This window comes from Taurulus bubalis (genome assembly GCF_910589615.1).
Source record: "Taurulus bubalis genome assembly, chromosome: 11".
Lineage (NCBI taxonomy): Eukaryota > Metazoa > Chordata > Actinopteri > Perciformes > Cottidae > Taurulus > Taurulus bubalis.
This window is the reverse complement of record NC_136599.1, coordinates 23820202-23841609: the sequence shown is the minus strand read 5'-3', so window position 1 is coordinate 23841609 and position 21408 is coordinate 23820202. Positions and strand designations below refer to the sequence as shown.

At 46.3% G+C, this 21408-nt stretch overlaps 1 protein-coding gene across 1 annotated transcript; it reads left to right on the top strand.

Moving 5' to 3' along the window:
• Nucleotides 1-4233: 4233 nt before the first annotated feature.
• pard6b (par-6 partitioning defective 6 homolog beta (C. elegans)) lies at nt 4234-18543 on the top strand (the record flags this gene model as incomplete). The annotated part of the gene is made up of 3 exons (XM_079226840.1): nt 4234-4296; nt 5837-6059; nt 17612-18543. The coding sequence occupies 3 exons, from the start codon at nt 4234-4236 to the stop codon at nt 18541-18543; spliced, it is 1218 nt and encodes a 405-aa protein (XP_079082966.1).
• Nucleotides 18544-21408: the final 2865 nt, after the last annotated feature.

Here is a 21408-nt window from a genome sequence, read left to right as displayed (position 1 = left end):
ACTGAGCTCCTCCTTTCCTTCTCTTCCTCTTTTGCTCCTCCTCTCCTCCTCTCCTCTTCACCTCTTCTTTTTCTCCTTCTGGATAAATGATTGTCTCTTCGATGCATATTACTAACTGTACTTTCTTTTTCCATGGATTCGTGGCTGCCTGGAACCAGGGGGAGGACCCCAGTCCTCCCCCTGGCCCTGCTGATGCAACCATGGCCCTGCTGATGCAACCATGGCCCTGCTGATGCAACTGGCCTGGAGCCGGTCCTGCCAGCTGCCATGGTCCTGCTTTCTCCTCCCACTGCCCCTGATGCCCCTCCTCTCTACCTCCTTCTGCTTAATGGATCGTGGCTATCTGGATCATGGACCATGCATACTACTCATTATATGAATAATTTCTGTCACATTCATTGAATGTGCTGTAACTCCGTTACGTTATTCATTCTGGTCACATGACATCTATTGCTTCTGTCTATCCGGGGAGAGGGATCCTCCTCTGTTGCTCTCCCTCAGGTTTCTTTCCCTTTTTTCCCTGTGAAAGGGTTTTACTATCTTTATTGGTGGAGTTTTTCCTGATCCGATGTGAGGTCCCGGGACAGTGATGTCATGTGTACAGATTGTAAAGCCCTCCGAGGCAAACTTGTATTTGTGATGTTGGGCTATATAAAATAAACTGAATTGAATTGAATTGTATGTAAAAGGCGTCTCTCGTAGTGATGAACCCACAGGTAAAGCGATGTACGGTAGTTTCTACAGGTGCATGACACACACACACACACACACACACACACACACACACACACACACACACACTTACACACTTGCATCAAGAGAATTCCATGTGCCATTATCTTATATCTTGTTAACACGTGCTGTTCTCACTTTATTGTGAATATCATTTTTCATTGTTCCTATGTGCTAGTGTTGCAGCGTTGTCTTCTGATAGCATTAGCATGCGTTATAAGCATATGCTACTGCAGCCCGGGTGGGATTAAGATTTTCAGATTTTACAATATGACCCTAAAAAGCACGCTCTTTGTACTTTTTCCAAGGGGAACTCGTAATCCTCTCTAATACTCTTGCTGAGTCCCAAATGCATAGTGTTAAATATGTATGATTTGGCTTTCTAATACTATGACATAGATGGCCTTCCATTGTTCCAAACCCCCCGCAAAAAGCCACAATAATAGCCATGCAGCTCTCTTCATGGTGCCGGTTTAGAGTACACTCGAGTTTTCTTCAAAAAAATTCAGATTTCCTCATCCATTCTATTCTATGTTTCTCTTCCCTTATTTTAATGCTCTTTGTGCTGCCTTTCTTGTGCGAAAAAGGTTCTATACAAACAAAGTTTATGATTATCATTGATCATGGTGACCATGTTTTCATGTGAAATTTCATTGTGATGTGCCTCCGTATATAAATATCTCATTGGGCTGGTTCCTCCTTACCTGTGTTCATATGTGTGCAAATCCAAACCAATATGCCCTGCATCCTCACAGTGTTATTCGGATGCTGCTACCCCCTTCCTTCCCTCAGTCTGTTTAGTTGTTGTTGTAGCAGTGTTTTTATGCCGCCCTCTCGACCAGGTGCCTCTGGGGAAAAAAAGACATTTTAATCACAACCAAACCTGCACCTTGTTGAATGACTGAAACAACATGTCTGGTGGGCCGGTGGGGTGGAAATAGACCTTTCATCGCTCTAAGTTGTTGTTTAAGATACGTCATACAGGCTTGCCAACAACAAGATTAAACTCACCAGGCTGTCTGCCCGTGTTGCAGCCGCTGACTGGCGGAGAGGTACTCAGCAGTGTGTGTACTGGTGGCTCCGTAGTAGTCTGTTAATTCAACAACATGAGCAAAAATAATGAAAATGAGAAAAACAGTTTTCCCCCCAGGTGTCTCTGGGCACAGAGCAGAAGATGGAGACATGGCCCCTACTGGCCAGGGGCCAGTTAAGATTAGTAAGTGAGTCAGCAGACTCAGGCACTCAGTCAATGGCAGTATAAAACAGGCAAGACAATTTGTTATGAGTTTTTTCATAATGGGATTAGCCTTGGACAGACACGGAGGTGCACACTCTCACAGCCGGTCATATGCACGCACACGCAAGATCCTCCTGGCAGAGATAATACAATAATAAAGGTATAAGTAAGGAGATGAACTGGCTCAAGAGGTGTCTGACCAACCCTAATTCGATCTGGAACTTGATGCCACTGCACGTTTTCAACAACATTGGTAGTTTAACCTTTTTGCCAGGTCACATTGTTTTCCCCCCTACTGTGGAATAATGTCACAGTTCCTAATAAGTAAAAGGTCACTGTGGCTTAGGAGGAAGAGAGGGTCGTCCTCTTATCACCAGCTCCTCATGTCTGCATGCTTGAGTGTCCTTGAGCAACACATGGAACCCCGAGTCGATCCAGAAGGTCAGGCCGGCGCCGAGCATGCTGGCTCTGCCAACATGTGAGTGTGAATGGGTGAATTAGAGGCAAATAGTGAGCTGTAAGTGTTCACCTAACACAGTGATTTTCAACCACCGTGCCGTGGCACACCAGTGCGCCATGAGAGATCGTCTGGTGTGCCGTGGGAAATTTATTGTTGAGCGTCTGAGCCTGCAATATAGTGGCTGGCCTAGTAATTAAATACTCTTCCATGCCAGTAGGTAGCGCAATAATTACCTTCCATATGTGCTGTATTATGCTACAATGTGACATTTTGTAACTTTTTTGGTTGTTGGTGTGCCGCAGGATTTCTTTATTGTAGAAAACGTGCCGCGGCTCAAAAAAGGTTGAAAAACACTGACCTAACCCATATAGCAATCAATTTCTTTTCTCCAAACTCACAATTGCTTTGCCTAATGAAACAAGAATTACCTTTTTTTATCATGTTTCTGTGCCTGACTAGGCCAAACAACAGAACGTTACAAAGTGAGGCTGTGTTAAAGGCTCGGTATATAACTCAGTATATAAATTCTCGTCGCAAAGATGGCAAAAACGCAAAACCAGACGCACTGGAAAGTTATGGCCGAAACACAATAGATAATCTGGCTGAGGGGGAATGAGTGAAAGTGACTGCAGGGCTGACGAGGGATCAGCTGGATGTGGAATGACAGGAGAGTTTGTGTGTGGCAGGGGAAAACAAGAGCATGAATGGGTGTGGAGGTGGCAGGTGTGTCGTCCCATTAGTGTAATGTTATTGCCCCTACATGACGTTTGGGAACAGCCGCCAATACTAATAGATTATGATAATCTTCCCAGCACAACAATCTATTTATTCACTTACATTTGAGAGGCTGCCATAAATCTGATTCATTTTATAGTGTGATAAAAAATTATAATTGGTATTTTGTAGAGAGAAAACTGAACAGGTTTTTATGAATACTGACAGCAGGGCATAGCTCAAACATCTGTTGGTGTATCACTGTACTGATGGCTTTATTGCTTTCTAGCGGTATTGTATACATATAGTATACGTGTGTGCATGTACACTGCTCAGCAGTGAGCCAGCAGCAGTAGGCCTATATGGCCGATGGCCAGAAGATGTCACTATGCAATAAGAAACAAGTTCCATCCTATAATATTTACTACCACATACATGTTGGATCTTTATTTGACATAATAACGATTACATCACAACACGTCACAACTACACCATGTGTAAACAATATACAAACGACACCACACGTGCTATAATAGGTTATCATGCCACCAAATAAATGTCCTTACAATTTTTTTTAAACACGTAACAGTAATATTTTGTTGTGAGCCCAAACCACTTTTTAGGTGTGATCATACAATACGTTGTGTAGTGTTTTAGTTAGTTTAGAGCAAGGTTGGGAGTCCCTACCTGCAGCTGGAAAAATAAAGGACTCTTATTGTGAAGTCATGGGTGAGCGAAACACCGAGTCTTTTATTTTGAAATCTCGTGGTGTCGCCAGCTCTCCAGGCACTCACAGAAAGAGAGAGAGACACACACACAGTACATAGTACACAGTAGTGGTGTAACTACATTGGCAGCGGCAAGTATGAGATAAGTTTCCGGGGTGAACTCGGCTGGTTGGCAGCCGGTGTCGCATTCTTGGAGAAACAACGCAACCCGGTGGACGTGGAGAAGTCGCCCGCTGGGAGACAGCCCGTGTTACTGGAATAACTGGTGGATACAACACGGGTGTTTTTTGTTTTTGGGACACGGAGCAGAGCAGAGCGGCAGCGCGGCAGCGCTCTGGCGGCGGTCCCGCTGCTAGCGAAACATGAACAAAACCCACCGAGTGCCGAGCAACCGTTCCCTGAGTGCCGTGGAGGTGAAGAGCAAGGTAACGTCCACGCGACGCCATGGTTACTAGTCAGTCCGCTTGCGTGTAGTCTTAACCCCCTTCTCCCGTGATGATAACTCTATCACTCTATCGCTAATTTAGCCTGCTAAGTGGCTTGATAGCAAATGATGATGTCGCGCAGATGACACGGACACGAGCTAAAGCGCCACTGGCCGACGCGAGTGTCCTGACAACGACGAGCTTCTAGCTTCAAACTTTGACGCTCACCGTGGCGTGACGGTTAGTTGACGCGGGTCACGTCAAATTCCGAAGCGGGTTTTTTTTTCTTCTTCTTCCTCCGCGGTGAAGCCCATGCCACCTGTCCCGTGTCACCTGTCGCAGCTTCCTCCGCCGCGCCTCTCTGTTCACGTAACATGTATTGACTCAAAGTTACAAGTCAAGTTTCGTGGCCAGTAAAACCCCCGCGGGGCAGTAAAACCACGCGGGGCAGTAAACACGAGCATTGCAAGGTGATTTGCGTGAAACTAGTCCGGCGTAACTCGCCAGTAGTCCCCTTGCTGTGCGGTTCTCCTGTGCGTGTAGGTGTGGTACGGCCTGTCCCAGGCTCGTGGCTCCTTCCGCGGCCGTCTGTCCCTGAGGCATGATGAGACACACGCGATGAGGAATGGGGCCTCAATGTTAATTAATATGAAACAAACCGTGACCTATCGTTTTGGTCACTACCTTTTTTAATAGTTCTCAATTACAACGTGCGTTTTGTTTCTTTTCTTGACACAAAGTATTAAAAATACTCGTTTAGACTTTGCTCAGCCTTGTTCAGGGTCATTTGAAATGTTTTGTCTACTCATGTCCTTAGCAGAAAACAGGCCTGGGGCCTGCTTTGCTTCCCAACCTATAGTTCATGTAATTCTGCTTGCTGCCAAGGCATGCGATGCCTCATAGTGACTGTTTGTCCAGTTTGGCAGTGAATTGTAGATCATTTTTTTCGTGAGGGCTGGGCAACAGTAACCACAACACTTGGTGCCTCCCGTCAAAAACATTTGCTTACAGACTATGCATCTGCGGCCATTGATCCGGCCAGACCACAGTGATCTCTCCACGTTACTCACAAGCCGGCATTGTGGGAATGTGTGGCTGCTGTATAAACACATGGTCCTCCTTCCAACTGAATACCAGACATTGTGTCAGACAGCTTGATTAGACAGTGCCGGTCAGCCAGGAGCACATTGCATCCACAAACCCAGAAACCCAGAGACACACACACACATCACAAAGTCTGCATTAATAATTCACCACATGTGGCGTGTTTGCTTGTCCACATGGAAGGCAGACTCTTGCATACAGCTCACAGTGGTTTTGAGATGAGCTAGGCTACCAGAGAACAGTGTGTACTCATCAAACACCGCCTGAAATCTCAGAGCCCTTCAGTGTTTCTTAATTAAGCATGCATGTATTTGGAAGCAAAGGCTTTTCACTACATCTCAGCTATCTTGCGGTTTCTTTGGCCCTGTGTTAATCAGTTTCTCAAGCACCTTTTTATATGTTATATCCACGTGTCTGCCTGTCTACTTCGTCTCAGTTTGGTGCAGAGTTTCGTCGGTTCTCGCTGGATCGGTCGAAGCCGGGCCGCTTCGATGAGTTCTACGGCCTCCTGCAGCACGTGCATCGCATCCCCAACGTGGAGTTGCTGGTGGGCTACGCTGACGTCCACGGCGACCTGCTGCCCATCAACAATGATGACAACTACCACAAAGCCATCTCCACTGCCAGCCCTCTGCTCAGGCTGTTCCTTCAGAGGAAAGGTAAGCACGGAGGAGGTGTTTGAACGAAGAGATAGTTTGCGCCTGTTCGTTCGGGCAGATCGGCTTTCTGATGGACACACAAACAAAAGTTTTCTGCTGTCTCTGAATTGTGTAGCTTAGAAATACAAGATGGGCCGTTAAACAGGAAAAATCTGCTGTAAGGCTTGGTGTATTTTGTCTCGATAATCAAAAAGATGCAATTATGAAAGACCACGGGATCACTTTACCTTTTCAGTTTTTCCAGCTGATAGCTGCTTGTGTGTTTTGTCCTCTTTGAGCTGTCATCACCATTGTGCTCTAGCTGTGTCTTCTGGTGTCCTTACCTGACCCACATAGCTAAAGGTCGGCGGCCTTGTTGAAAAGCAGTTTGTTTCCAAAGGCAATTTCTCTGCAAGGGCAAAACAAAAATCAAGTCTACTTAAGTAGATGAATATTTTCATCCCCCACCACCACCACCAATAGTCAAACTGCCCAAGGGGTACTTGTCCGATTAGCACATCCTGTGTCTTTAGCGCGTTACCTGGAATTTGTGGTTGCTGTAATATTTGCTCATGACTGTTAGTTTGCTCGTCATTGTTTACCCGTGTTTAGGGATTAGCGTAAACCTGTTTCTATCGGAGGATATATAAAATATAAAACTATTTTAATTGATTTTTGAAGTGTGCCTAATGAGTTGCAAAGTGTGACCTGTTGAATGCATGGGGTACCCCCGCGGTGTGCGGGTTGGGCCGTGCGCTCCGTTGTGTTTAAGCTGTCTCGCTGTGCCATATGACCCTATAGAAGCTAAGCTACTTTGTCAGGATGAGATTAGTGGGGTCACCGTGCAGCGCTGCGTGGGACCGTGTTTCAATTACACGCCCCAGACGCTCGCCCCACGCTGGGCTCGCTGCTGCTCGCACACACACAGAAACACAAGGAAACACACGTTCATGCAGGCATCACGGCATCACACATCAGTCAGGCAGTCGCACGCGGCAAGAGCAACAAGGACAAACGCACACTAATGCAGCCACAGCCGCCCTGTAGACCTCTTTGCACTCAGACTCCGGGTTCCCTCCTGATTTGCTCCCCCCTCCCCCCTTAACTTCACCCTAACTTCACCCTAACGCTAAGCACTAGTTGGTCCCAGTTTTAAGGGCTCTGCAGTGTGTGGATGCAGCAATGTCTCAGCTTATAGATAATTTATTCCAATTCTGCAATTATTATCTCTAGCGATGTGTCTCGCATCTTTGCAATCGGCTCTCTTGGCAACGTGATGTTGAATTGACTGTGGATGACTTGGTTATATTGTTTTAACGTTACTAAGTGCTCCACGATGTAATTTGTTGTCTTCAGCTCAAATGACCCGACACCGAAAGGGGCAACCCTGCCACAGTTTTCTGCTCTCTTTAGTGCACCACACCGCTTCAGTCTTCCGGTCACAAACTGGCTCATTACCCTGTTAGACTACTACTATGTCCTTTTTGAGAACTGAGTGATTATGTAAATGTCTTCGTTGGTCAGATGCGACGTGATCGCTCATTATTGCGTAAGAGCAGGACTTCAGACAAGGCAGTGGTGGGGGCCCGAATCTCTCCCAACTTGGCCTCCATGGAATAGGGCAGTGCATTCTTATTACACGGATGTCTGGGAAATGTGTTTTGGAGCTAATAAAAACGACACTGAATCTCCAGACTGTGCGATTGGTTTCCGACCAGACAATTTCCGTTGACATAATTTGTGTGTGGGTGTCGATTCCCGGCACAGTTCAGTCCATGCGTGTCAATGTGAGGTTATTTTGGGAAGTGCATTTTATCTGTCTGGAAGTCTAAATCCTACGTGTATCCCAGGCTTGGTGCTCTGTGAGTTGGATAGAGGGATGGACGGTCTGTTGTTGTATTGTTCTGATGGGGTTCTTGAATAATGCCCACATTGTTGTTGTTTATGCATCAACGGCGCATTACTGACCAGCCATTAACGGCGTGTTGTTTACTGCTGACCAATGGAGTAAGTGTTTGTGTCTGCGTGTGGAGTACCAGACTCCGTCTGTGCTGGTCAGTTTTAACTTTGCTTCAACACACGCCAATATATCCCGACAGCACCGGGGATCCCTTACACCCCGCCGCCCCCATCTGTGAACACTGCGTTGATGATTATTGAGCTGGCAGTGAGGCGTCCACTGTTTACTGGTTGTCAAGGCAGCAGTGAAGAGGCCGGCTCATAGTCGGATTAACAATGTATGAGGCTGATGGGAGCTGCAAAGCATGCTGGGAGCAGTATTGCTAGCATTTGAAAACTCAGACACAGTCTTAAAGGGACAGTTCACCCTAAAATATTAAATACATACTTTTTTCCTCTTACCTGTATTGCTATTTATCCATCTAGATTGTTTTGGTGTGGGTTGGGAGACATCAGCCTTCTTCATCAGACTAAATGGCACTTGGCTTGTGGTGCTCAAATCCCCCAAAACATACAAACGCAACTCAAGAAAACCAACAGGCCTTGTTGTGAGCCGTTTCATGGAGGAGCTACTACATGCGCCAACCGTGTCCCTGTGCAGAAAGAAGCGTGCATCTACTCGTGGACTATCTTACCTAGCATACCTAGCACCACTGAGCTAGCTGACATTATAGCTCAGCCGAGGAGGACACTGTTAATGTTTACATCTCCCTCTGTCACGAGCACAAGCCTCTCATCCACGAGTAGATGCACGCTGCCTTCTGAGCGGTGATGTGGTTGGCGGGACACACCCAGGTCCAGCTTCACTGGTGGGTGTAGTTTGGTGGAGAGAAAGTAGTTCCTTCATGAAACTGCTCACAAAAAGGTCTGATTATCTTGAGTAACCGGGTCATAATTTCTGGATAGAGACATTACTGTTGAGTTTTTCTTCTGTGTTTGCTTCCCCATTATCTTGGAGAGAAGGCAGACATCTCTGCAACTCACACCAAAACCATCTAGATTGATAAATAGCGCTACAAGTAATCTAAAAAAAAAATATATATTTCAAATTTTCAGGTGACGCGTCCCTTCTTTTTTTTTTTTTAATGGTCTGCCTAAACTGTCTTTTTGTAACCAATCTGTCATTTGGATGTGTGTGATATTCTCATGTAGTTGTAGCTACTTCAAATAGTGTCTGTCGACACAAACCATCTGAGTCGGAATCAATAAAATGTAAATTACACCTAGTACAGGCAGGCCATTAGATGAGAGTTTTTAGGAGCTACTTCCTGGTCCTCACTGTTTTTGCTAAGCTCTGTGTAAATGGAGACTGTTGTGGTCATTAGTCAGCTGTTGAAGACAAAGTGGCCAACTGAGTAATGTCAATGTTAGTTTATTTTTAGAGCTACTACAGGGTACTTTCATTTTGTGTGTGTGTGTGTTTTTTTTTCTCCCCCTGGCCCATGCGGACAAAAGCGTTAGGGTCACACTGCTGGAGGCCCCGCAGGAGTTTGAGCTGACTGAGTTTCTGTTGAACCGGCTTGATTCCGTGAAGATTAGTTGACGGTCTCATTTACTTAAGTAGGTATATAGCATACAAGTATCAGTATTGAACTGAGACTGTTATATAACCAGTTAAAAGACAATTTAAAGTAATACAGTTTTTTATTTTGTTCTTGCTGTCACATCAGCAGTGTGGAAACTGAGCCCAGGTTTGTGTTTGATTGGCTGTAAACATGGTTGTACACAAAACATTCACAAAGTTTCTAGGTCCCCCATGTAGCGGTAGCAACTTTCCAAGCAATCTCTCTCCGGGGCGTGGGTTTGTTTTGTGACGTTGCTCATCGCTCACACGGTTTCAGTCCTGAATGGCCTGCAACTCGTCCCCCTGTATTTGTATGGAGAGGGACAGGAATGCTTGTATTTGCGTATCCCAGCAGGGACTGCCTTTGTAATTAGTAATCAGCCCATGACTCATCCAGCCAGAGAAAAGGGAATGTACGGTGTGAAAGTACAACACAGACAAAGTCTACCCACCCTGCAAAGCAAGCATTAAAGCAGGATAACAGCAGCAACTTCTTGAGTGCGATAAGCAATGTGCCGAGTCTGGTAAGCACTGAAAGGGAGGTAGGTGTGCAGTGAAAGACATGGGCTGAGAATGTGAGACAGAGTGGTGGAGGAAACATATTTGGATGAAAGAGACGCAGCACAAAACAATCAGAATAAGTGAGGATGTAAGGAGGGAGATGTTCACTACTGCGATGAAAGGATTAAAGCGAGAGAGATGGAGTGCTGGCAGGTGTAATGGAGGAAGCACAGGAGAGACGTCTATGAGCATGATGTGTGAAAAATAATAGAAATCAACCAGCGGCGCTTTGGATCTCAGGTTTTCCTCAGAGAACCTCGGATGCTGCGAGGGAACGATGGATTCATTGCGATGGAGGAGGAATGTGTGGAGGAGGAACATATCTTAGGCCTAATAAGAGGTGGAAGGATGAAAGGGGAGATAGAGTAAACCGTATTAAAGAGGGAGCAATGTATAATGCATTGTCTAGGAAAGGCATGTAATTAGAGATGTGGGGAAAGCAGAGGGAGTAGTGTAAGTGTGATAGGAATGCGGAGGGAGGGAGAGAGAGGAGGATAGTGGGAATAGCATTAGCAAGGGAGGAATGCAGAGTGAGGCCCAAGCTGGGGATGGTGGGAGAGAGAGAGAGACAGAGAGAGAGAGGGAGAGAAAGAAATAAAGGGAGGGAGGGAGGGGGCATATTGGATGGAATGTGGCCAGCCTCTGATCACGTCTGCTGGCTAGATTAGACAGGACAGGAGGCCGGACTGGACCCTCGGCTCCAGAGCCTGGCTCCGTCAACTGTGTGTGTGTGTGTGTGTGTGTGTGTGTGTGTGCGTGTGTGTGTGTTTGTGTGATAGATGGACAGAGAAAGAGATGGTGATTAGTCAAGAGAGCAAAAGAGAACGCGTGAAAGTAAGCAAAGAGCATTTCAAAACAAATGAGAGCAAACAGCCTGAGAAGCTAAAAAGCCGTACGCTCTACACTTTGAAACCTGGATGGAGGGAGGGTGGCTTGGATGGAAGAGGGGGGGGGGAGGGGGGGGGGCAGTCTCTATAACTGAGTTGTTGAGGGAATATGAATGGATAGAGAGGGAGGTAAGAAAACAGAGTGAGCTCTGGGGGGAGAAAAAAACCTGACTGGAGGAGAAAAGAGGGATAAACGGCACTTTGGACCGATGCAGAAGGAGAAAGGGTGAGGCAGTGGGCAAACTGGTGGGCTCTCGACCGCTGCAAATCATTAGGGAGAAACTGGAAAAACCAGAAAGATGGCAGGTTGGGTGGCGTGAGGGAAAGGAAGAAGGAAGTGAGCTGTATAGCCCCCCTTTTTTATCATCAGAAATTTGCTAGCTGTTAGTGAGCTTGAAAGCGTAAATGATTGTAGGTAATAAACACAGATTAGTATGTTTTCAACATTGATGGAAAGCTTTTCCATGTTCCGTTTGTGTTTTTAACATGGCTGAGAGTCGCCAGTGACTTATATGCTTCTAGTTTCCTGCTGTTGTCACACGCTGGGATATATATATATAGCTCTCCACATGCTATGTATTCTACTCGCACACTACTATCTCACTGATCTGGAAAGTCGATTTGTTTAGGCTGCATTCGCCATCTTTGGTGGTTGACGCCCTTATATGGCTTGATGAGCTATTGCACTCCGCCTAGTTCCGTCGCTAAGCTACGTGCGCACACTTCCATACGTCACTGCTGTTTACAAACTGTAAAAGGGTCTATAAATGCAGCTTAGGAAAAGGAGTGTGTACTGATTGTCAGGTGAAGGTGTGACATGCTTTAACAGAATGTTAAACTTTGTACACTCTGGACTCAATGACGTATCATAAATGCCAGCCCATATATTGCTTCCAAACAGTTCAGCTTTTGATTTTTGGCCATTTTAGTTCAGGCCACTGGTTTTGATTTTGAATGCTCTGGAAGACCAAGGATGGTAGATTTTTCTGAACTATATATATATATATGTATGTATGTATGTATGTATGTATGTGTGTGTGTGTGTGTGTGTGTGTGTGTGTGTATTTAAAATTGTAGATGTAGACTGAAAGGAGTTCGAACAAATGAAAAAGAAGACTGGAGTTGGTTTCCGCTCAAATGACTCATTAGAATACATAAATAATCAGTGGTATCTTTTTTAAATTTTGGCTTATTTTCTCTCAGCACCCCAGCCCAGTATCTTGACCCTGGTGTGCGCCGCAGTCAGCAGGCTTGGACATGCAGCCCTTCAAACACTGCTGCCTATAACTACTGTCACCGTTTGTAGTTCATCTGCTCCTCAGCCTCTCTAAAGTCTCATATAGCTCTGACGAAGCTATATAAACTAGATAGAATCAGGTCAGTATGGAGAGGGACCATTAAAGAACTGCTGCCCAAATGTATTGTTAATTTTTCCCCAAATTATATCGTTCTCTTATGATTTATAGTCTATGGAGGTTTTATATTTGTAAACTTTACTTGAGCTGAAAAAAACGATTTTAAACTTTGTCGCAATGTAAAGTCCATGAGCCGAGCAGGAGAAACGTTGGTGCAAACCGATGGACATATGGGCAAAGTTAGTATGGTTTTAAAGATGTAATAATGCCATTAAGTCTTTAATATCTTTAGCTACAATGCAGTCGACCAATTTTCCCCAGTGGTCTGATCTAACTGCAGGTTGGCTGTGTTGTCTTCCAGAGCCAGATGCCGACGGCAGGACAGAGCCAGCAGCACAGAGTCCCCCTGCTCGTCCCTCCCCTGTAAGGTCCCTGTTCAGACGCATGAGCAACAGACTTGTGAGACTAGACTTGGGGTCCCGGTCCCGGTCATCCAGCCACCGGCCTAGACTAACCCGCGTTTCTTTTTGTTCCAACGCTGGCCTCTAGTTGTAGCAGAATCTGCAAGACCAAGAGGGACAGACAGAGGGGTGGAGAGACAATAATAAAACACTTGATATATATGTATTTAAGAAAAAGGCTCTTGCTTTCAGGTGGGTGGGCCAAAGACACTGAGGGACCGATTGAGTGAAGGACACTAGGGGAGAAAAATGGGAGGGTGAGGAGGCATTGCAGGAAGGAGAGACAAGCTTGTGTCAGCACAAAATACATTGATGGAATGGCTTACACACACATACACACACACACATACATACACATACATACAGACACACACAGACACATACAGACACAGACATAGACAGATAGAAGTGCTGTACTTGAGTGTAGACTGGCAAATAAAGTATTTTCATTCTGCTTCCACCCCGGTCGTAGGCTGTGTTACTTTGTGCACTGCTACATTAACGCTGGTTTCTCCATACAGAGTCGATATGTTTCTGGTTATTTTTCATTTTATTTTTTGATAAATGGCTCCTTCCAGGAGAGAATAATAAAGCAGGACTGATGAGTGTAATAGAGAATTCATGAAAAAGATTATATGACGCGGGCGAATGTTTCCGCGACTGAGGTCTTTTTGAATTATGGATTTAATAAGCAATTCCTCAAATTGTCAGCTCGATCACACGCACACGCACACACACAAGCACACGCACACGCACACGCACGGCTTTGGGCTCGCCTCGCGCCTCTGCAGAACTCTCCGGCATCTCCAAAACACCTCATCAGCACACTGCTTCTGTTTTTCTCGCTGTCCTTATTGCGTTCTTTCCTCTCCTCTCAGCTCCTTCCCTTTGAGCTCCCTCCCTCCTTCCTTACCCCCTCCCCCTGTGGTCTTATCAGCAAGCATTAAGGCACTTTTTATCTGGGCTGTGCCAGGAAGGTATGCTCACCACACCAGGAATAGTAACCCCCTGGGAATTTCCTCCTTTTGAAAGTTATCTTTTAAACACCCCTTCCTTCTCTCCCCCCCCCCCCCTCTCCCTCTTTTGTATTTGCTGTTTATCTGTCTCTCCTGCGGTTTTCAAGTCTTTTTTTGTTTTGTTTCACACCACCTCTGGTTTTTCTCATTGACACACACACACACACACACACACACCTCCCACCTTCTTGTATCGCTCTGTGTCAGGAGCGGCGTTGCACCGGCTGTGTGGTGAACGTCCAGGCCTTTCATCAACAATCCTGACTGTTTCCAGAACACCGCAAACCTCCAGCGGCTCGCCGCTTTCTTTGGTGTTTTTTCACACTCGGATCCTTGAGACGTGTTGTCATGTTTGGATACTGAAGACGGGGTGACACGGACAGCAGTTGTTCATTCTAAACAAATACAGAATTCAGTAAAGCTTTTAGTGAGAGCTCTACTTAAGCATGCCTCTAGACAATGTATTTTACACGTTATTTCAGAGATAAATACACCTGTGGCCTTGTTTGTAATGCTCCACAGGTCACTGGTTGTACAGAAGTGGTGCGTTATTCCCAGAATCCCAGAGGTCTGATTGTAGGGTCACTGGTGCTGGTAGCAGTTGTAGAAGTGATAGTGTTTATGTCATGTAGCTCCTTCACCTGGACACGCGTGTTAGGTTTCCGTGACTCTGCTACTAGGCAGGACACGTACCAGGAAGTAATGGTTCTTTGTATTACAAGGAAAGCCCGGGCCTTTGCTTCCTGCATCATCATAACTGTAATGCTATGAAACCAGGAGGACTGTAGAAGTGGCTGTAACGGGAGCGAGTGAGAGTTTGGCTTTAAAAAAAAAATAGTTTCTGTAGTATTCTTTGGTCCAGTTAAGTAGGTAGCATCGCATGCCATTAGCTGAATGCCTGCTGTACCACTTATTCAGAGCCATTAACGTTGGCTCCTTTTCATTTTTTGTAATGCCAAAGTCCAGAGTGATGCATCCAAGAGTGTGTGAAGAATGGAGCACCGAGGAGGAGGATGTGTTCAACCGATGCACGCCAGTGCTTTCCTCTCCTTAGGCAGAGTCGTTGTGTGTGTGTGTGTGTGTGTGTGTGTGTGTGTGTGTGTGTGTGTGTGTGTGTGTGTGTGTGTGTGTGTGTGTGGCACACTACAGAGAGGAATGACTAGGCATCGGCGCGTGTGTCGATGTGCGCCGGGGGTCGTCATTTTCTCCTCCATTGCCTCGCTTCCTTTGCTCCTCGCTGACTCCATTCACAGTGTGGGAAGTCAATGCGGTGCTCTGCATAGTTGGAATGCCGAAGCGGAGCCACGGCCAGCAGCAGAGGGGGTTATGTGTTTTTAGCCAAGGGTTTGTGACTTGAGTGAGATCCTGATACACTGCAGGTGTATCATATCATAGATATCGTCCCTACAACAACATGGTGTGAAACAATAACTTGGGCTACAAACAGAGAGAAGACCAGTTTACTGTATGTGCACATATACTATATATATTTAGTGTCTGTACAATTAATACTATGTTAATTAATGATGTAGAAAACCACCGTCTTATTTCTACCCAATTACACGACTCGTAGGCGGGCTGTTTGGAGGCCTTTTTCATTTTCTAATGTTCAAATTAAAAGTTTGGAATATTTGAAGGTAGCTTTTCCCTCCTCAAAGTGCTCAGGACCTTCTTATGGAATGTTCTAGTCAACAATGAATGCAAATGCTAGGAAATGAACCTCCATCGTCCATAAAAAGGGAACATTTTTGTTGCTTTGTACAGGCCATTTACAGCAAATTCACAAAAATATAACGTTTATGTCATCCAGTGTTTCATTTTTAGTGTCGCTGGGACAAGTGGGCTCGTGTCTTCCTCCAGCCCTTTGTGTCAATACAATGTGCAAAGAAAATAAGGTAATTTGTACTGTACCAAATGAGGAACAGTGTGTGTGTTTATTGCCTATAGGAGAGAGAGCGAGAGAGAGAGAGACACACTTCTGTGCTCTAATGAGCTATAATGTAGCTGTGGCCTATTCTGAGTGTCGGGTCTCACTGTGCTGCTGTTCATTAGCGTTCAGGCATCATCGCTACCCAGAAATCGTGCGTGTCTGTTTGAACACATGCTTCTGTGGCTCGCATATGTTGTTTCCGTGAGTGCTCGGGGTTTCCACATGCTGTGGTCAGTCAGATGCATGCTTGTGCCATTTGCTGCCAGGACGGCATCTCTCTGGTGTGTGCGTGTGCGTGTGCGTGTGTGTGCGCGCGCCTGTGAATGACCAAAACTCGAGGGGTCCGTCCTCCTCTCTTTGCTCAACTATAACTCTATTTACAGCCTTTTTAGATGACAAGGAGTCTAGAAAGGGTGACATGAGATTTGCAGCGTCCCCCCATCCCATGAGTTCACTGCAGGAACGATGTGTGTGTAACATCCACCTGTACGGCCTTTTTTTACGCTCCTCTTTATGGCAGTGTTTTCATGTAGAAAATAAAAGTTTGAACAGGAACAGCATGGCAGGAGCAAATTTGTGTTTGAGCATTTTTGACCTCTCTGGTTCTTCCACAGCTATTGTTGTCACTCATGGGGAGTTGGCTCCATCAGGTCAGGCCCGGTATAGAGGGAGCGAGTGTGTATACTCTAGACCCGTGCCTCATGGGAACCGAAACGCGAGACCGCCGCTCGTCCTCGGGACAGTTGATCCTTTGTTTTGGTTTTGAGGATGGAGAAGGGAATGGTGGGGGGCGAGAGGGCGGCGTACCTTTCAGAGAGCCGGGAATCTTTAGCAGCCACCCGAATGGATGCTGTGCCGGATCTCACGCACTCGCACTCGCAAGGGAGAGACAAACAGCGAGCGGAGAAGTGTTCAGTGTAAGATTGCCAGAGCTTTATTTATAGAGTGCTTTCATCTAAAAATAGTAAAAAGTCAAGTCCCCAAAAAAAGTGAGGACTTATTCAAAAGAAGAAGATGAAGAAGTTAATAACACCAGAAATAGACAAACATCTGAGTTTAGCAGGCTGGAAAAGAAAGATGTTAATGTTTAGCTGCTTGTATGCTGGTTAACTATTAGGGAACCAAGGTCTAGGTTCTCTCTCCATTACCTGGTCTAGGGGTAATATCCTCGCTGGGTTAAAGTCTAAAGCACCGTGACAGTGTACATACACACTTCCTCTGCAAAACACACTTTTCAAAAAAAGAGCAGAAAAAATATTGAGGCATGTGGTGACTCACGCAGCTAAAATGTGACCGTTATATTCTTGGTTCAACCTTTTTGTTATCCGGCTCCCACCTGTGACGGAGGTGCCAAAGTATATTGAAAGGACAAATTCAACATTTGGGGAGACATGCTGAGAAGATCCAACACCAGTCTCACATCCAGACCTCCAACTAACACGTGATGATGAGGGGGATTTGTCAAAGAGCGCCGATGAAGGGCCTGGAGTTGGCGTGTGTGTGTGTGTGTGTGTGTGTGTGTGTGTGTGTGTGTGTGTGTGTGTGTGTGTGTGTGTGTGTGTGTGTGTGTGTGTGTGTGTGTGTGTGTGTGTGTGTGTGTGTGCCACACAGAACCCCTGCGGTGATGCCTCAGGCTGAGAGCTACTCCGCGGCAAAACGTTATTCATTCTCCCGAAACGACATGATGCAACAGAGTGTCAGCCTTGATGTGTAATTTGCCTGGTGTGATGTGAACGGATAATTAACCATCTTTTGTTCCCCTTTTTCCTCTGTGTCTTCATGCCACATCTTTGTCCTCTCGTTCCTCCTTCTTCTACTTCCTCTATCGTGTGTTCCGCAGAGGAAGCCGACTACACGTTTGGCACCAACTCGCTGACCAGGAAGAAGAACACGGTGCTGTCGGCGGTTCTCCTGCGGCCCGACGTCGGCAGGAAGAAACCGCCAGTGATCATCAGCCTCCCGAGGGACTTCCGCCCGGTATCCTCCATCATCGACGTGGACATCCTCCCTGAGACGCACCGGCGCGTTCGCCTGTACAAGCACGGCCAAGAGAAGCCGCTGGGCTTCTACATCCGCGACGGCTCCAGCGTGCGGGTCACTCCCCAGGGCCTGGAGAAGGTCCCGGGGATCTTCATCTCCCGCATGGTGCCCGGCGGGCTGGCGGAGAGCACCGGCCTGCTGGCGGTCAACGACGAGGTGCTGGAGGTGAACGGCATCGAGGTGGCCGGGAAGTCTCTGGACCAGGTGACGGACATGATGATCGCCAACAGTCACAACCTCATCATCACCGTCAAGCCCGCCAACCAGCGGAACAATGTCGTTCGCACTGGAGGAGGCGGCGGCGGGACGGCGTCCGGCAGCTCGGGCCGCTCGTCGGACAGCGGCGCCAGCTACTACGGCTACTCGCCGCACGCCGGGGTCGGCGCGGCGGCGGCGTCCGCGCCATCGCACATCATCCAGAATTACCCCGTCGGGGAGCTGGAGAGCGACGAGGAAGACGAGGACCTGGTGATCGAGGTGGGCGGCGAGGCCGAGCCCATCCGGCGCGCGGCGTCCAACTACAGCATCCCCTCGCTGCCTCGCTACGAGCCGCACCTCAACCTCCGCGCCGCCTCCACCTCCGCCCTCTCCATCAACGCCAACGGAGCGCTGCCGGCCAGCGGCAGCAGCGGATCGCTCAGCAACGCCATCGCCCCTTCGACCACGCCGTCCCCAGAAAGGGCAACTCGCAGGCGCAGTCTGGAGGAGGACGGCACGGTCATAACTCTGTAGGAAGGGACTAAAACACTGGAAAACCCAGAGAGGGACAAACTTTCTCCTCACACGTGTGGGAGTCGTGGTCACGGCTAATCCAACACGGGAACATCCTGCGCCCTCGTACAGAGACCGTACCTGAGAAGCACAACGTGTACCCATTCCATCTCACGCCACTGACACCCGATGTGTTTGTACGTCATAACATTTCCGCGTCAAACGCTCGAACACTTTTCTCCTCTACATGCCAACAACACGCATGTGTGCCATAGTGGTGACCGCCCCCCAGTTCTGCAGGCACAAAAAATGTCAGAAAGAAAGTGTAGAAGAAGTGTAATGTTATGGCCCCTCACCCTCCACTTCACTTCTAAACCACTACAAGCACTTGTTTTGCACCTGTAAACTGTTGTTACGCTGAGCTTCCACTAGAGGGTGACGATGAGACGCCACATCCTCATCAGGCCCATGAATAGTTAATCTCCCCCTCTAATAACACGCACACTGAAGTAGGATGTTGGCTCAAAGCGTTTGTTGACAATCTGTGGCTGTTTTTTTTTCTTTTTGCCTCGTCACCCCACAATGACCTCCTCCCTCCCAGGTGACCACAGCATGCGACCGGTAAACAGTTGCGCTCATTTTTTATCGCGCAATCGGCCGACCGCTGAGATCTGCAATATTACTGTAGTTTTTATACAAGGAAGCAAACAAACACAACAAGTCTGGGCTGTTTGTCGGCTCAGATGCTTTTAAACTGTTATTAGCTGTTTTATTTCCCCTCTTTGGCTCTGCTCGTGCTCTGTTAACGACTGACTGGCTTTTAATCATTCTTGGGGGCAACTTGTCTTTTGAAAATCCTTTTACCATCACGCCTGTGTTTTATATCCTTTTCTCTTTTCTTTTACACAATACTTGTACCTCACAAGTGACCGCATGACCAGTTTCCATCCGACCAATTGGGAGGCGCGAGTCACTTAACTGAGAATGAAGCTCGTAAATGAACCTCACTCTCGTGTTTCCTTCATTTTGCACTCCCTCTACTTTTCCACGACAAGGGCTATTTCTCCCTGCTGCATGTATACAAATGACAAAATGTGAATGTGATTTTAATATTTTAGTTCCCTCCATTCTCTCTGGACCTCATCTCATCGCTGGACAATATATTCATCTCTCACATTCGCTTATGAAAAGTGTTCTCTGCACCACTTCCTCCTCGTGTCTTCATTCTCACTGAATCCAATCGATGACACACTCGGAGAGAATGTAACTACTGCATTCATGATGCTCCTAAATATTGACTTTGGGCCTAAACGGCGGATCAATAGCCGGACTGTCACGCTGTTGGCAAACACAACCACAGAAATGGGTTGGCGAGGCATTCAGCGACGAGAGCGAGAAACCGCCTGTATCTCAAAATAAGCCCTGGTTAGATTGAGTCACATTTTAAACAAAAAGAAGCATGCAGGTGCACCTGGTCCAAATTGATTCAAGGACTGTTTGATGAAGGCGGGGCGGGGCTCTCTTATGTGCTCTCTTGGCTCTGATCTGCATTCCATGAATCTGCTTTCCTTGAACGGTTTGTGACGAACGTCCTCTCTGGAAAGATTGTGACCGACAAGATCCGGGGTAAATTTGAAACCAGAATCAGAAATTCATTGTTGTGTTTTTAAGAGAGAAAAAAAAAATACCCCAACAAATGTTCATAGTGAAGCTTTTAATTGTGGGATGTTTGCACTTAACTCCAATTAATTTGCTGATGAAGAGCCTCAGAAATGTGTGCTCCTGATCCCATGAAGCATTCTCCACCGGAATGTCCCCGTTGACCTGACCGACCTTGATCCACCTTGCTAACTGCCTCTCTGAGGTGAGAGCAGACTTCTTATCATTTCAGCATTTGCGCTCTTGTTAAAAGTGATACCCTTGACTATAGCATGGCTTTTATCTCACTGGAAAGGACACGCACATGTGCTTCAGCTGAACCCATGTGCACTTGTAATGAGACACGGTACATTCAGACCACCATCACACTAATGTCCATCCTTTCCTAGTTCTGTTTATTGCCTGAATATCCAATGATCTCATCAGACGGTGAATATCGATGACTGGAAACCAACCCAATGTGCACCCTCTGTTGTATTTCAAGCTATATGTGTATAAGGTACTTTCTTTTATGGTACAGAGGAGTGCTGATGGGACCCTCTTCTTCGCCCATTCCCGACATGAAACGTTTATGAATGGTACTCTGGAGTGGAAGACTTTTAGAAATCAATGTTAATTTATTTTCTTAATTTCTAACTTTACCACATGGACACTGGGATTGTAACCACGGCGGCATTGTTATTTATTCTCTAATCATGCGTCTGCATATTTTCTTCCTTTGAACACATTTTATGACTTTATTTTTATAACTGATGTTTTTTTCTGTGATCGTTGTTTTGGTCGTAAAGCGCTCCGTAGACGTTATTGCCCAATAGGAGATGATCTCAGTAGGTGATTCTACTGTTCCAGCTAAAGCAACAAGAGGGTCTGCGCAAGACGTGGCACTACTATTTTAATTTTTTATTTTTTTTTCCCATACTGTGAATTCTCGATATTATTTTGTGGGAGAGAAATTAGCACAACCTCAAAAAAAGCTACTTGTTTTGCTTTGAGTATGATCTTTTTTTTTTTTTAAAGACCAAGCAATGATTTTTGCTTGCCAGATAAATCCAATGGTATAGATTTGTAAAGATTGTCAGTATTTTCATATCGATATATATGATGTACATTTTTATCACGTTTTAATGAACATGTTTTAAACTTCAACTGGAGATGTATGAATAAATAGATGTGCAACTGTAATTGCTGATTGGAGGAGCTGGATAAAAATAAACTAATGTGTAGCAA